At 41.8% G+C, this 17582-nt stretch overlaps 1 protein-coding gene across 5 annotated transcripts in view; it reads left to right on the plus strand.

Moving 5' to 3' along the window:
- LNPK (lunapark, ER junction formation factor) overlaps positions 1–17582 on the plus strand; it is a 48611-nt gene that overhangs the window by 11976 nt on the left and 19053 nt on the right. For all 5 annotated transcript variants that reach the window (XM_063116333.1, XM_063116329.1, XM_063116332.1 and 2 more), the window contains exons 4-6: positions 7–194; positions 5338–5396; positions 9657–9697. In XM_063116333.1, the coding sequence (XP_062972403.1) occupies positions 7–194; positions 5338–5396; positions 9657–9697 (288 nt within the window). The remainder of the gene's footprint in view (positions 1–6; positions 195–5337; positions 5397–9656; positions 9698–17582) is intronic.

Below are 17582 nucleotides of genomic sequence, written 5' to 3' on the forward strand. Positions count from 1 at the left end.
TTGCAGGATATCCAGGGACTTGAGGAGTTTAGAGAGAAAAATCAGAGGCAGCAGAAGCTCTGGGTTGGAAGGTTTCTCCTCTATTCATCAGTTCTCTATCTTCTCTCCTGCCTAATTATTTATTTTTGGTATCTTCCTGATGAGTGGACAGCAAGGATCATCATGACACTTCCCCTTTTTGCATTTCCGCTGATGTAAGTAAAGCGTATCTTTTTCTTTTCTAACATTTTGTTTTTGTAGAGACAATGTGGCGTGACATGTGGTAGGTTGAGTGGGTGTGTATTTGACAGTTTTGGATTCATCATAATTGTAGGCTTTTCTTCAAAGAAATTATGGAGCAAAATATGTCTTAACATCAGAAGAATGTCGCTGGATCAGACCAAAGGCACATCCTGTTCAGCATTCTTTGGGCCTTTTCAGACAAGATGCTAAGCCATGATGCTAAACCATGGTGGCTACATAACCACGGTTTAACCACCCTCACTAACTATGCTGCTGCAAAAGTGTTAGTGGCCTTAACCATGGCTTAGTGTTTTGATTGTCAGGCCTCTGTCGTTAACTCAGTACTATCATAGAACTGCCATTAGCACTGCCATTAGAGACGTGAATAATCTTGCGTAATTGGTGGCTATACGGCTGCCATTTCCATATAAGAGCTTTTACGCAGAATAACGAGCCTCCATTTTTATGCATAATGGCAGCTTGCTAAGGGTTGGGCAGCTATGCAGTACTCCCTGGCCCCTTGTCAAGCTCTCCACCAGCTCATATAGCACAGTGAGCGGAGGCAGGCTGGGGTGGGACGAGTCCGTTGGACTCTACCCCTGTATCAGACGTCCGCATCATCCCTGGCAGGGAACAAAGATGTTTTTGATCCAGTGCCACTGTTAATCAGCACAGCGATGTTGAGTGTTCCATGCTGCCAGACACAAACACTTGTGGATGCCATGTTAAAGCAAAAACATCCCTGCCCACCCTGCTGATGGCCAGGAGGAACGAAAACCTCTTCCCATGGTTCTCCAAGCACTTACAGAAGAGCGTCTACTCCTGCACCCCGCAGCACTGCAAGGAAAAACTGCACATGTTTAGCCTAGTCACCCTTCCCCAAGTTATGTCTGAATAGGGCCTGTGTCTCAGTGACCAGCCAGATCCTGACATGAGAGCAATAGCCCGCTCCCACTATTGTTTCCAAGCAACTGGTATTCAGAGTCATGCTGCCTCTGATCCTGGAGATGGAATATTTTTGTCATGATCAATAGCCATTGATAGCTTTACCTATCATGTCCCCTGCCCCCTTACTCACCTTTTCCCCCTAAACTAAATAGTCCCAAATGTTGTAACCTTTTACTGTAGGGGAGTTGTGCCAAACCCTAGATAATTTTGGTTGCCTTTTTCTGCCCCAGCTCTGCAATATCCTTTCTGAGGTGCAGTAACCATTATTGTATACAGTATTCCAAGTGTGGTTGTGCCTTAGATTCGTAAATCTCTGGAAAAAAAGTAACCATTCTTCCTGGATTTGAAAAAAAGAAAAGTAAAATCTTTTGATGGTGGAACAGCAGAGAAGGTGGAACACTGAGCAATCAATTGTGTGGACTGGGGAGCAGAGCATAAGGAAAGGGGTAGGTGAGAGAGGATGGATAGTTTATTTATTACATTTATATCCCGCCTTTTTTCCTCCAAGGAACTGAAGGTGGCACACATAATCCTCTTCCTTCTCTGTTTTATCCTCACAACAACAACCCTCTGAGGTGGGTTGGGCTGAGAGTCTGCGTCTGGCCCAAAGTCACCCAGTGGGCTTCCACTGCTGAGTGGGGACTAGAACCTAGATCTCCTGACTCCCAGTTCAACACTCTAGCCACTATACCACACTGGCTAGTTGTGGGTAGAGATGGAAGAAAAAGAAGCTGAGTGAGAAATACTGGATCTGCAGCAGGATTGAGTGCCAACACTGAGAGTTTTCTTGGGCTGGGGCATGATAGAGACTATGAATGGAAGAAAGTTGTCAGAATGGAAGAAAGGACGTGTTAAAGAGAGAAAAGATGTACCCTCACCCACCTTTTGGCTCCACTCATTGATGGTATGCAGCCCCTAGCCACTTTCCCCAAGGGAATGTGGCTTCTGGATTGAAAAGGATGGCACACTCCTGCCTTAATCTTTTTTATGTTTAAGGAGGTTTTGGATTATCAAGACCACTTCTAAAAGTTTGAAAACCAGACTCAAGCATAAAATCAAATTAACAGGAGGTTGAATCATAAGAGTAGACTTCTAAAATGAAGGCCAATTATTTTGGGTCCTGACTGACTTTACGTCCACTCATTGCAAGCTGCAAACATCATTATGCAATCTAAAAGATGACTGGAACACTTCCTGAATCATAACATCACAGCCTTTTACACTGATGTTATAGCAGACGTCTATAATAGAGATGTTTTGAATATCATTGAAAAGTGACCAGTAGCATTTTGGATTGAAATGTATAAGGGGTGGTGGATTGCAGGAAGTTACAATTGGGGTGGGCAGAGAAATTTAGAAGCCAATACAATTCTTTACAGCAAGGATGGGGAATGTGTGACCCTCCAGATGTTGTCAGATTGCAACTCCCACCATTCTTCACCATTGGTAACTGATAGAAGTCATAGTCCAACAATATTGAGAATCATAGATTTCCCACCCTTGCTTTACAGTGTAGAAATTAGTAGACTGACTTTTAGGTCGTAAGCCAGGAGTTATTAGCTGAGAATCCTGTACCAAACCTTTACACCTCCCCATTCCAACCATTTCCATACTATCCTTAATAGACAGTTTGGGAATGTGGGAAGGGAGGCATAAAGAATCTTGCTAAAGGAGAGAGTGGGTTGTTAATTTTGCTGCCTCTGTATTCTTCTCTCCCAGGCCTTCTCTCTCTCTCTCTCCCTCTCTCTCCCTCCCAATACCTGAAATGCCTGTTTCTGGTAAGAGTAGTAGGAGAGTGTATGTTTGTTGTCTTACTGCTTGTGGGCTATTTAGAAGCGGTAGGGAGGATGTTCTGGGCTCTTGATAAGCAATGGTCTCATGTGTCTATAGTTTTGTGTTCTCCCTTCCACTTACCTAAAATAGCAAGGAGGGGAAGGAGAAGACAGAAGGAGCTAAACGGGGGGGGGGGGGAAGGTTGGCCATTTTTAGGAACTGGACAAATAGCCACTACTACTTGCTTTTTCAATGCAGCCTCTTGGCGAAAGCTTATGTCATCCTGGATTGTAAACTGTTCCATAGCTGATGTGTTGGGATGAAACTGCTATTTAATTTGAGCTCATATTTTCTTGCTTACTAGGTGCCAACCCGAGGTAATTTGGGTTTAGGATAGGACAAACACAAATCTATGTAGCGGTTTGAAAAGTCAGCAAGGCTCTTCAGTAATGATTAGTCTGCAAAAACTACTCAGATTTATCTAGCTGGATAATCTAATCACAGGAACAATAGTTGCTGTTTTTTGATACTTAAAAACCTCTTGCTTGTGTAACATAATCGGTTGCTTTTTGAATGTGCTGTTGCTAATGGAAATACCTAATGAGAAATTAAAGTTACGTTTGAGTGTGTGTTCATATTTTAACTTAAAGTTGGCTTTGACCATACAGGATGCCTGGTCAAGAGTTTGGCAACATGCGAGTTCCATGTACCACCCTGACCTTTGTAGCCCCTCCTGCACCTAAAGTCTCTGCCATATTTTGGCGGTACAGAGGCAACAGTGGCAGAAAACACAGTAAAGAATTAAAGTCAAAATGTAAGAAAGAGGAAAGGCCAAAGGAGCTAACTATGCTTACTCTAGAAGAAGTTAAGGGTGGAGTTAGGGCTCTAGAAAAGTCCTTTCTGGCTCTAAGGGCTGTTCAGTAGCATAACAAGCTGCGTATGAAACTGCAGATATATTTTTTTTGTAGCTTTTCTCAAGACAAAACTGAAGCGTAGAGTATCCAAGAATGGAGTGCAATGGTGGCATGCATGCTCTTGATAGCTATAATTCTCTCTAGGTTCCTTTTCTTATCACTCACCCAAGGGACCCCTATGTGCAGAACAAGTGGGGATAGGGATAACTCTCTGTGGTCCTTTCTGCGTGCTGGGAATGATCCCTGTTGCCTCCTGCTGGGACTTGTGAGGCCACCAAGTCTGATGCAGGCAGTGCGGTTAACAGGGAATCATTCTTTATGCTTGCATCTCTCTGCAGGGAGATGTTCGCACAGCACCACCACTGCTTCCCTGGGAGCCCTCAGGTCCAAGGTAGGTGGTGGGACAAGCTGCTTCACATGGGGAAGGAAAGGAAGAAGGGGAAGTGCACATGCATCATAGTCCCGTTCTGCAAGACAAAGATCCTTTGCTTGCACAAATTAGTTTAATTCAATATGATATAAATATTCAGATAGGTGGGTGGACTAGATGATTGGATCTTAGCTATCAAGTCACAGCCTGCATATTTTGCTCTCAGAGTATTGTATTCTCCAGCCTTAATGCTCCTTTCTTGAAAGAAGAGTATGATAACCAAAGTAATGAACTCATTCTACCGACATTAAAGGAGGTGTCTGTGAAACAGGACTTGTTTGTCACTAGTTGCTTTTTGAGACAGGCATCAATTGTGAAGGTTGCGTGGATGATATGGCAATGACATTTAAAGCCTTAAAAGGCTTGGGACCTTGGTACTTGAGGGAGCATCTCTCCCTATATATGCCTGCCTGAGATCTGTTGGAGGAACCCTCCTCTGCGTTCCACCAATGAGAGACATGCATTATGGTGGGGCATGGGAGAGGGCTTTGTCTGTTGTGGCACCCTGGTTATGGAATACCCTTAAGGCCCAACTGGCACTGACACTGGCTTCATTTTGGCGCCAAGTTAAAACATGGTTCTTTATCAAAGCCTTTGAGGGCCAAATTCTCCATGGTTATACATAGTTTTAATTGTTTTTATTACTTTTTAAAAAAAATCTACTGGTTTTAATTAGTTAATGATTTAATATGTTTTTAGCTGTGTATATTTATGTTTACATTGTTCTGATTTTATCTGTATGCCGCCCTGAGATCCCGGTGTTATAGGGTGGGATACAAATGTTTAAATAAATAATTTTTATTTATGTTTATTTATGGAAGGGTGCTGTTGCACCACATCCTGCTTGTTCATCCCTGGCCGATGACTGGTTGGCCACTGTGTGAACAGAGTGCTGGACTAGATGGACCCTTGGTCTGATCCAGCATGGCATGTTCTTAAATAAATAAATAGTTCCAGGCATGGTGAAGAATGTAACATTCAATTTCCTCTTGTCTAGATTTTAATATTGGAAATCCTTTCTCTCCTCTTCCCCCACCACACCCCTTGCAGAGTTTGGTCTATAAGGACACTCCTCATCTTTATCTTTTCTAAAAGAACAGAAAGAAACAGTAAGTTTAATTTGTCCCATATATATTTTTTCCTTTTTAAGCCTAAGCATGAAACTGTGCAGATACAGTTACATTGCCTATAGTTGTCTTGTATTGAACACCTTGTGGATGGTCTTCTGGATGAAAGCCTTTAATAGAATTTATGGTTGACTTTCTTTAAGACTTCAGGAAACCTACTCAGCCTTATACTCGGCTATAAAATGGAAAATGAATATAAAATGTTGTGAAGATGAATGGATTAATTGTTAGGTACTTAAATGTGTCTGAAAGCGGAACACTGAAGTGACTACAGGATAAAGAATATTTGAATTACCTTCTATTATATAGCAAGTTAAGTATAATTATAACTCATTTATATTTTGATAAATGCACAGTATTTTAGACTCATGTATATTATGACCATCGTGGTTCAAAATATGAATGCAATTAAGGAAGGATGTATGTATTCTAAGTTATAAAGTAGGAATTGTGAATTGACAGCCCCAAGCTGGTAGCATACCTTGGCAGGGTGTGTGTTGGGTAGAATCAATCTCCCCAGATGCTACCCTGAACTCTTTACTCCTCTGTTAGAGACAGACAATATATGTCAGCTGTCTTTGGCAGTCTCAGCATTTACTTCTCAACTTGTGTGGCCTAAGGACAAGGACAATATTCTTTGAGAGGTGAAGCTGACAAGGTACATCTTCGTGACATGCCCATCTTAGCTGCCAGATAGATCAGACGTACTGGGTACAAAAATGGTAATTTCTTCTCTAACAGAAGGTGTGTTCCCAGTGGCCTTAAAGGAAGCCATAGTAAGAACCCTTTTTAAGAAACCATTATTGGGCACCCCTCCAACAGTGGAGTAGTCTGAAATATTTCATTTCCAGGCAAGGTGCTTAAGCACGTTGTAGAAGACTCTTATTATCAAGATCTATTTTAGTCCAACTTGTGACTTGGTTTAGGGATCTAGGCACCTTGGTTGCTGTGGTGGACAGCCTATTCTGGGAAACAGATACAACTGCTGATTCTCTGGAGTCACTCAGTGATGTTCAATACCATTGACCATGGTATCTCTCTAGGTCACCTTGTTAGGATGGGACTAGGGGCATTGTACTTTAGTGGCTCTGGTGGTTCTTGGAGAACAGATCCAAGATGATGATTCTGAGACTGCTGCTCCATCTTATGGCCATTGGTGTGTGGGGTGCTGTGGGGATCCATCTTGTGTCCCATGGTGTTTAACATTTTACATGAAGCCTTGATAATTCATGATTTAGTTAACATCTAAATTAGGCTGTTATTTCAGTTACACATATTTAGGTTTAGTTACAAGAGGGCAGGGGTGGGCAGCTTATGGCCCTCCAGATGTTGAACTGCAATTCCATCAGCCCTCACCATTGGCATTTTGCAAGAAAGTCTTAAACTGTGTTAAACTCCAGTGGATGAAAGGCAAAGGCACTGAAATGTATAGGTCAGCTTAGTCTAATCTCTTCCTTGTGCTAGCCTTACAAACAAGCCCACAAGTGTTACTAGCTTGCAAAAATGTTTACCTGCCAATGTATACTGGGTTAAGTCACATGGCATATTAACAACATGGGGATGACTCCATTCGCAAACAGTTTACAGAAACTTCTCTACCAGTTCTTAATTTGCAATAGTTAAGTAGTTGAGTGACTATTTACATACTGTACCTGAGATAGAGTGAGCCCATGACCTAAATATAAAATACTTAAAATTATATCACTTAATACACATGTAAAGGGAATGCTGCTTTATTTTTAAAGCATTTTCAAATGAGTGTCTTACAGTTCAGTTTAACTTTGCTTTTGATAGCTCTTGGGTTATACAAAATCATTTTAAGTTAGATCTATGAGCAGGATTGCACTAGTCTGACCTGCAGAATATTTTTTTTTTCTTTAGGGCTAGTGTTAAACATGATTCACTTCCCCAAGGACCTGATAAGAGAGCATTCTTTTAATCTTTGGTGGTCTGTGACAGATTAAATTTTGGAAGTTAATACGGTAGGAATGATGTTTAAAGGCTTTCTGTTGATGTTGCAACAGATGTTCAGGTTAAACAATTACCTTCAGTTTCCTCTTTTTAGCAGAACTTAGAAAGAAGCGAGATATATAACAAATGTTTTCAAAATTGATTGTTACTGTGGCACCTTTAAGCATATTTCTAAATTGCTTCTGCTTGGAGAGTTGAGACTGAGGCACTGGCTAACCATCTTCCTTGCTTATTTAAAGAGGACAGATGGCGTAATTGCTGGCTGTCTTTTCTGGAGGCAAATCTATGCCGAGGCATTACAGGAGGGGATGGGCTCACTTGAACCCATGATTTGACGGTTATTTCTTATGGAGCATCCCTCATGCCAGTGTCTTATGGTTGACGTTTGTTGTGGTTTTGAAACATATGTAGTTATGTATATGTATAAACAATTGTTTCTCTTTTATCAGGAGTGGGGGAATGTGTTTCCCTCTGGACGTTGTTGGGCTGCAAGTCCCACTCTAGCTAGCATAGCCAATGGTGAGGGATGATGGGAGTTGCAGTTCAGCAACACCTTGAGAGCCAGTCATCCCCAATCCCTGGCTTATATCATGCCCTTATTCCAATGTGCTCAAAACAGCATATTTTAAGGCATCCCTTTATATTCTTACAATAATCCAATCGCAGTTTTTAAAGCTCAGCTAAAAACTTTTCTTTTTCCTAAAGCTTTTAAAACCTGATGTTGTTTGGACTCTATACTGTTAGTTTTACCCTACCCTGTGCCTGTTTACCTTAGCCAGTGCCTGTTTGCATTCTCTTCCCCTCCTTATTGCTTTACTATGATTTTATTAGAATGTAAGCCTATGCTGCAGGGTCTTGCTATTTATTGTTTTACTCTGTACAGCACCATGTACATTGATGGTGCTATATAAATAAATAAATAATAATAATAATAATCCTGTAAGGTAGTGATTTACCCAGTCCTATCTAGTGAGTTTCATGGCTAAATGGAAATTGAAACATGTTTTTTCAGTCTCATCCAACATCTAATCACTATGTTACATTAGCTCATTCTGTTTGCAACCAGCCCAGCACCTTTAAATAGTTTTATAACAAACCTGTTCATTCCACAGTTTGAATAATGTGATGCCCTTGGCATAAGCTATGTATGCAAGAAAGCTCTCAGTTCAGTAACGTGCCTTGACACAGGCCATTCTTCTTAAAACCACAAACACTCTTACCCTTAAACAATTTAGCATTTATGTAGCACCATTTGAGTTCTAGGCTCTTTAAATAATTAATTCAGGCTCTGTGCAGAGGGCTTGCAACAGAACAACTTATTACTGCATTGGTAGTGGCTTACTGCATTGAGGGTTTTTTGAGTTCAAAACTTGAGTTGCATTGACTTCATGAAAAATCCCACATGAATTTAAAGTTTGATTTTCCTTTCTTTTTCCAAGAGGTTGAGCAAAGGTGCTGTGGCATTTTTGCACAGTCTATAATAGTGCCCCTTCTCGTTTAGCAGAGTAGATTGCCTTTCTAACGGGCAGTAGCTAGAACGAAACAGAATTTATTAACTTGGAAGCATTGCAAGGTTGAGTCTCTGATAACACATGCTAATTTTGGGATTGATTTTAGCACTTTAAAGCTAGAGTCTTACTTAAACTAGAGCCTAATATGCTTTTTATTAAGTGACTTGTCTGTATCAATAGTTCCCCCCCCTTTTTTTTCTTTTTTCTTTTTTCTTTTGGCCTTTTTCATCGAAGCTCTAGTGATGGGTCAAAACAATTTTAGTTGTAATAGCAGCTTGATAGATAGTATTGCATAAAAAATTAAAAGGCTTCTTAATTCACCATACTCTGTTGCAGCAAAAATAAAAGCTGATCCTGAATAATGTGTCTTACAAAACTGTCCGATTAATTAACCAAGAGAGAGAGAGGATTTGCTAATGTTCTGTTAGAACTTTGACCACTGTGTGGGGAAAATATCTTGTTTCTAAACAGAGGCTTGAATCCAGCGGTGGTGTTCTGTCAGCAGACTGGAAACTGCTGGCAGAAGGGATTTCCCCTCCCCCCTGAAGCTCCCTATTGCCCCTCCCCCAATTCTGCGATGGACCCTCTGAAGTAGATGTGGGGTGCATGGGGGACTACAGAGGGAAGAAGAGGACAGGGAAGTTCACTCCGCAACATTGGATTTAAGCCTTGGCATATGAATGTTGTATCTACTGTATTTGTGGATATACTTGACTTGTCACATTAGTGCTAAAATATTAAAATAAATCTTCTTTTCTAGATGAAGCATTAGAAGACCTAAAATCCCAGAAGAAAAAAATAGTAAGTGTGTGTATGTGTATACAAACAGACATATTTTGGTGAAAATTTACCTATGTATTTCACCAACTTATGTATCTCGCTTAACTATAGTATTCACTTGGGTATAGTGGGACTTCATTATTTTAAAAAGATTATATTGTTTCAACTAGAGGTGTGCACGGACTACAAGATTCAGCTCTGTCCCTGATTCGACACTTCCAAAAATGGCTCAATTCAGCCCGGCACTTTTCGGAGTCTGTCTACTTTCACAAATCTGTGTCTTTGTGCCTCCCATTGACTATCGTGTGAAATACAAAAAGTTGATAACTTTTTTTCTGTTTGTCAGAAGTGGATGGAATTTGAAGGCATAGTAGCGCCTTAGGAGAGGATTAGCCTGCCAAATTTCAGGAAAATAGGCACAGTGGTTTGTGTGCTACAGACCTTTATAATTTAATTATGATGGGTTTTTTAAAAGAGAACTGCTGCCAACATTTTTATTTCCTGGCAGAATTGAATTAAATTTTAGGGACAGTTACTTCTTCTGAAAGATTTAAGTCTATCAAGTTTCAGATGAATAGCTGCAAGGAGTTTTGTGCAAGAGTAGCCTTTACATTTTGAGGGTATGGAGAAAGGATGTGGTTATCCCCTCCCCCATGGTCTTTGTGGACCATTCTTCTGGAAATGACAGACAGCACAGAAGTGTCACCAGGCGAGAAAACAGAGAAGTTTCAGAAGCATAGGTGCAGCATTTCATTTGGAAGGGGAGTCCTCAAATTTGGTGTGTGAGCGCAAGTGATTTGCTTCACCTTTTCTTCCCCCATGGATTTTTGGACTACTTGTATGAAAGTAGCACAACATCATAGAGGTGTCTCCAAGCAAGTAACATGCAAAATTTCAGAAGGATAGGTGCAGGGCTAGGTCGTTACGATGATTGAAAACCAGTTTAGGATCCCCCCACTACCATAGTGAAGCCTGGTGGCATTGGAAGAGTGGGCATCTCATGGTCCCATTCTTGCCCTCCTCCAAAGTATAGTGATTGGAGAGCCCGTGGCAAAATGTGCCCTATGATTATAAGGTGGACCTATCAGTCACTCAACCCCACTCGCTCCCTTCCCCCACTCATCAGCGTTTAAAGATACGAAAGCAAAAGATGCTATTTTTGGAGACATACTGTCTGTCTTTGCAAAGCCAAAATCCAAATGAAGCCTTGTGGACCAGGTTTGGTTCTGGTCACCTAGGAGGAACGCCCAAAGGGGCCCATTTTGGTTCAGCCTTTGGCTAAATCTGATGCACATCCCTCGTTTGAACACTAATTACCATGATTATTTGTGTCTTTTCTGGTATACCTGCCTACAACACTAACCTGTCAATAGAGCTTAACAGAACTGCTGAGCCTTAGTCATTTGAACTGTGGCTAAGTTTCTGTTTTGTTTAGTGTAACTGTTAATTAAACAATTTGCATTGTGTGCCTATATAGTGAGGCTGCTGGCCAATCATACAGCAGTGTTTGGGTTTGCAGGGTCTTTTTTTCATGGTGGCCCTGTACAGTTTTCAGAAAACTTTGATTAAAAGGGACATGTGTGTGCATTCAAAAAAATATAAAGCAGAAGTGAAATCCTGCTCTTGCTTCAGCGTGTTGGTACACTGCGGTCACCTGCTGATATCCTCCATTGAATGCCTCCGCCACCTCAAGTGAGGCTGATGGCTACTGGGGAGTGGGTGTTTTTGCTTGCGGCATCCCGTCTCGTCTCTGGAACTTTTCCCCCAAAGACCATTGTTTGGTGCCTATAATATTAAATGACAGGCAAAGTGTCAGGCAACGACCTTTTCATTCTTCTAGGTTTTAAAAAGCTTTTAAAGGGGCTTTTAGATCCAGGGTTTTTAATTGCGATTTTAACCATTTTGATTTGTATTTGTTATTGATATGTGTTATCGTTTTATTTGCAAACAAGTCTAAAAACTAATGTTGAAGGATTACATCGAAATTCCTTAAATAAATGAATATAAAATGCTTTGGATCTGTAATTGAAATGTGTGTGTTTGTGTGTGTATCTTATATGAGCCATTGTGAAGTAATGCCATGTCTATAACTTCTTGTTCTGTAATGTTTCTTTGTGTGGCCTCTGAGAGGCTATAATGTTTTTGAATAGTCCTGAATAGCTTTATTACTGTCAAAGGTTTGTGTAGGAGTGCCTGGGGATGTTCTGAAGTGGGGGAGAGAGACAGACTTGTAAGGGATAAGACGTGTTGACATGTAAGGGATGAGACCATAAAGTCAGTTAGAGTACAGTTGTGTTTAGCTGTTTCAACTCAGGGTAAGATGTCTTCCCAATACCTGCCCATCTGTTTTTTTTATGTATCTTGTCTCAGTTTGAGAGAGAAGATTATCCATTCCAGTGACAATGGGTTAGAGTTCCTTGCTTTCTCTGTCTGTTGCTAGCAGCTTTGTGGAGTGAAGCTACAAAGCCTTGTGAATGTTTCTGCTATCCAATCATATCTCTAAACCATTTCTAGCAGTTCTACCTGTTTGTTTGTTTTGAAGATTGCCGTTTCCCCCCATGAACTACATGAGAAGATAATTATAGCCTTAGTTTGCAACTAGGTCTACTCGTGGACTGCTTTCTCAGGTTTGGAGTATGCGTGGACAGTCAAGGATTCTTCCCCCTTCTCCCCACTAGTGGTATGCTGACAAATCCACTAAATGTTATCGTTAGTAAGTTGTTCCTATAGCAGAATCTATAGATCAAAGTTAGGAAGGAGAGGGTTTGCAGGATGATAGCTAATTTATTTAGGATGCAATTTAGGGTGCAATCCTATGCATGTAGGGTTTTTCTTTGCCTAAACAACTCTCATCATGTCCTAGCCAGTCATGCTGGCTGGGGCATGTTGAGAGTTGTACACCTTTTTTTTCTGTCTAAACACAAGGAAGATTGTGCCTGTAAATGCTTAAGAACGTAAGACCAACCATACTGGATCAGGCCAAAGGCTTATCTTGTCCAGCGTTCTATTCACACATTGGCTGACCAGATGCCTATGAAAAGACTCCAAGCAGGACATAAGTGCAGCAGTACTCTCCTGTTTTGCATTCCAGAGGAACTGGTATACAGGGGCATACTGCCTCTGATACTGGAGGTTATATCGAGTCATCATGACTAGTAGTTATTGATGGTCTTGTCCTCCTTGAATTTATTCAATCTCCATTTAAAGCTGTCCAGGTTGGTGGCCATGACTACATCTTACGGTAGCAGATTCTGTAGTTTAACTATGTGCTGTGTGAAAAAGTGCTTCCTTTTATCTGTCAATCTCCAAATATTCAACTTCATTGGACGACTCTAGGTTCCAGTATTATCAGAGAGGGAGCAAAATGTCTCCCTCTCCATTTCCTCTAGACCATCCATCATTTTATACACTTTCATGTCCCCCCCTTACTCTTTTTCTAAGCTAAAGAGCCCCAAACTTTTCCTCATGGGGTAGCTGTTCCAATATTTTGACCATTTTGGTTGCCCTTTTCAGCATCTTTTTCCAGCTCGACAGTATCCCTTTTTTAGGTATAGTGACCAGAACTATAAAAAGTATTCCAAATGTGGTCGCACCATAGATTTATATAAGGCCAGTATGATACTGGCAGGTAATTTTTCCTGATTCCCTTTCTAATTATGCCTCACATAGAAGAATGAAAAGGTCATTGCCTGACACTTTGCCTGTCATTTAATATTATAGGCACCAAACAATGGTCTCTGAACATGCTCAAAGGCACCCCATCCTGATATTGCTGTTTTCTCAGAATTTGGGGGAAGTGTGTGCACAGCCTTCACCCTTAAGGAGGGAGGGAGGGGTGGCACTCTGTGCATGCCCAGAAACCAGCCCATAGAAGGGGGGCAAGTGCCCTGGCCCTTATGTACACTCTCCCGATGGAGCACCTGATGGATGAGAAGCGCAGGCCAAGGCAGTCACAGCAGGTCTTGGCCAGAACTGGTTACATGCTCCTAAGCGATGCTGCTCCTTGATGCTCTATCGAGGCGCAGCATCAGCAACGAGAAGACGGAAGTTACCTTTCAGAGCACACAGGCACATATGGGCCACCAAAAGCATGCTGGGAGGTGGCTTGTAGAGTGGCTGATTTTAAATAAAGCATGGGTTAGTAAGCCAGGTCACTATGTGCAAACCAGGTCACTATTACTCAATCCTAACTCACTAACTGTCTTTGTTCTCCTACTTGACTTTCTCCAACTGCCACTAACCCCACCCACCATTCCATTCTAGCCTCAGCTATCAGTCATTCCTCCATTCACTCTTCTGTTTCAATGGTATAGTCTGGCTTTTACATAAAAATCATGACTTTTATTCAGTAATTCCTGCATCTGTCTTGGAATGTTGTGGTTTAGTTATGATAGGAAAAAAAACGCAGCATAAAAAATCTCATCAAGCTAAAAGGCCTTGAGAAAAAAATAAAATATCCACTTGACACTGGAAAGCAATTAATGCTGTCACGAGGCCAGCCTGCCTGGGAAAAATAAATCCATAAGCAAGGTGCCACAGCTAAGAAGGCCCGCTCTCCAGTTGTCTCCCACTACACCTCAAATGGTGTTCAAAGATTAAAATGTTATTCAGGAATTTAGGCTTATGCCTACAACTCCCAGCATGCCTTGGGTGGGAGGAAAGACTTATCAGGCTTTGGCAAACATCATCTGGAAGTGGCTTGCCGTCCTGGGCCTGAAGGGAGAGGCCTGGGTCTGGCTACCTTGGTTGCTTGGCACCATCGGGAGCAGAATGGAAGGAGAGTGCAGCTCTGGGCCCATTGCCAATAGCAACGAATGAGTTAACCATCAGTCAGCCAGTACAAGCACCTTTTGCACAGTGCAGTGTGGACTGGCTCATTACAGTAAACCAGCCTTTTACTTGTGTAAAAAGTGGGTGAGTAAACTTTGGGTGAGCTGTTTACATTATATATGTCAAATTGATTGAGAAACCTTAAAGGATTGTAGTGGATAGGCAAATATAGGCTTTCCTTAGAGCTGTGACTTCTGATTGTATGGCCTTTTAAAGGGATTATTGAAAACAATTAGTTTAGTCTTTGATAAGGGGTTTTGAAAGGGCAAAAATGTTTTGTGGAAACATTCTCAGCACCTTATAAGAATAAAAACCTATGCTAAAAGGTCAAGGAAAATACAGTTTGTGAGGCAACGAATGTTCTATGACCTTTCTTATGTAGGTTTAACTTTCAAGAGACGCTTGCATTTTCCACATGCTAGTTACTTGCATGAAATGTTCTCCTCCGTAGAATCTCCTCTGGCTTTTACCCAGAGATTCTAGTGTGCAACAGAACACAGGTTGTGTGCCATGATCACCGCTGCTCATCTTGGGTGTACGTGTTTATAGAATTGTTCTGGACTGCTGCCACCCCACTTCCCATTGTTTGGTGCTGTGAAAGCTCATAATGCCAGCCATCTCTTCAGCAATATATGGCCAATGGGAGGGAGGGAGGTGAATTTTACTGATTTCCCCTTTTCCCTCCAACCCCTATCACTGTCTGAACATATGGTCAAGAAGGTTGGGGAACCTTCCGGATTGGCATGAGGCAGGGCCAGTCCATTGTGAAAGATATTGTTAGTTGAGAATAGCTATCCCAGTTTTGTTCTGATGCCATTCTAAGATACAATAAAAAGGGGTTTGATCTTGGAGAGGCTTAGATAAATAATTGTTCTGCGTGAGCTCCCCCACCCCATCTATCCCAGTCAGTATTGACCATGGTGTGTGGCATTACGTCTGCACTGCCTCTCACCCTGGTTAATGTTAACCAGAGTTAGCTTTGAGTTTGAAGTCAGGCTTTGAAGTTGGTTTGTAAAAATCTTCTTCAAACCAACAAAGCATTTCACTTCTGCAGGCCAGTAATTATAACATGACCTCATGTTGACCTTACGGTTATCTGGGTTTATGTGGATCTATCTATCTATCTCTCTGACACTGGCTACTGACTTTGTTCTCTGTTGCACTGTAGCAGGTAATGTATTTCTGCATAGGCATGTAGCCTAGGACGGTACTGCAAACTACATTGTTGATGCTGTAGCTTCAGCTAAGCATCGGGTGTTGGGGAGGAGACAGAGGAGAAGATCCTTATGCCTCTTTCTCTCTCCACCCTGCTTGGCAAGGCACTTAGCTACTGATGGAAATATGCTAGGCATAGTGAGTCCCTAAAGCCGAAACAAGTTTTGTAGCTGCTGTTGCCACCAACACAGTTGTGAAAGAGCCTTTCCCTCCCTGCCTGGTTTGGTAGTCGTGCTGCTTTCCATGGTGGTGAAAAGTATGCTCTCAGCTATGACTCCTATGTTCTTGAGCAGTGCCAAATGGGTTTCAGTTAGGCTTTAGGCCAAGGTGCCTGCCAGGTGTTGGACTAAAGCTCCCATCACCCCTGACCATTGGCCATGCTTGCTAGGGCTGATGGGAGTTGTGATCCAATAACATCTGGGGGGCCACAGGTTCTCTAACCCTGTTTGGGATATAAAAAAGGAGTGTGAGGGAAGAAAAGAAAAAGCTGACTTGAGTGAAGGGCGAATTGGAGGGAGTGCTGAAGGGATTGGATTGTTAAAGGGATGCCAAAGCATGGAAAAGAGGTAGAAACAGTCCTAAATTTGCTAACACTGACCCATAACCATTAAATTGACAAGTTGCGAGTTAGTCCAGAATAATGTAATTCTTAGAATATTACTAGAAAAATTCTCAGCATTTTGTTTCCTGGGTGGTTTAATGCAGTCGCTGAAGACATTAGAAACTTCTTTAAAGCTTTGATAAAATAGACGTCTTATAGAATTTAGAATTTCTATACTGAAGCATTCTTTTAGCTTCCATTCCAGAAAAATACCTATTTCTGTTTTATTGACTATTCTAAAGCCTTTGACTGTGTGGATCATAACAAACTGTGGCAAGTTCTTGGTGGTCTGGGGATACCAAGTCATCTTGTCTGCCTCCTGAGGAATCTGTATAACGAACAAGTAGCAACGGTAAGAACAGACCACGGAACAACGCACTGGTTTAAGATTGGGAAAGGAGTACGGCAGGGTTGTATACTCTCACCTTACCTATTCAACTTGTATGCAGAACACATCATGCAACGTGCTGGGCTTGACGAATCCAAGGCTGGAGTTAAAATCGCAGGAAGAAACATTAACAATCTCAGATATGCAGATGACACCACTTTGATGGCTGAAAGTGAGGAGGAACTGAGGAGCCTTATGAAGAAGGTGAAAGAAGAAAGTGCAAAAGCTGGGTTGCAGTTAAACCGGAAAAAAACCAAGATTATGGCAACCAGCTTGATTCATAACTGGCAAATAGAGGGAGAAAACGTGGAGGCAGTGACAGACTTTGTATTTCTGGGCGCAAAGATTACTGCAGACGCTGACTGCAGCCAGGAAATCAGAAGACGTTTGCTTCTTGGGAGGAGAGCAATGACAAATCTTGATAAAATAGTTAAGAGCAGAGACACCACACTGACAACAAAGGTCTGCATAGTTAAAGCAATGGTGTTCCCTGTAGTAACCTATGACTGCGAGAGCTGGACCATAAGGAAGGCAGAACAAAGGAAGATAGATGCTTTTGAACTGTGGTGTTGGAGGAAAATTCTGAGAGTGCCTTGGACTGCAAGAAGATCAAACCAGTCCATATTCCAGGAAATAAAGCCAGACTGCTCACTTGAGGGAATGGTATTCAAGGCAAAACTGAAGTACTTTGGCCACATAATGAGAAGACAGGATACCCTGGAGAAGAGGCTGATGCTAGGGAAAGTGGAAGGCAAAAGGAAGAGGGGCCGACCAAGGGCAAGATGGATGGATGATATTCTGAAGGTGACGGACTCGACCTTGGGTGAGCTAGGGGTGGCAACGACCGACAGAAAGCTCTGGCGTGGGCTGGT

This window comes from Elgaria multicarinata, chromosome 2 (assembly GCF_023053635.1).
Source record: "Elgaria multicarinata webbii isolate HBS135686 ecotype San Diego chromosome 2, rElgMul1.1.pri, whole genome shotgun sequence".
NCBI classification, from domain to species: domain Eukaryota; kingdom Metazoa; phylum Chordata; class Lepidosauria; order Squamata; family Anguidae; genus Elgaria; species Elgaria multicarinata.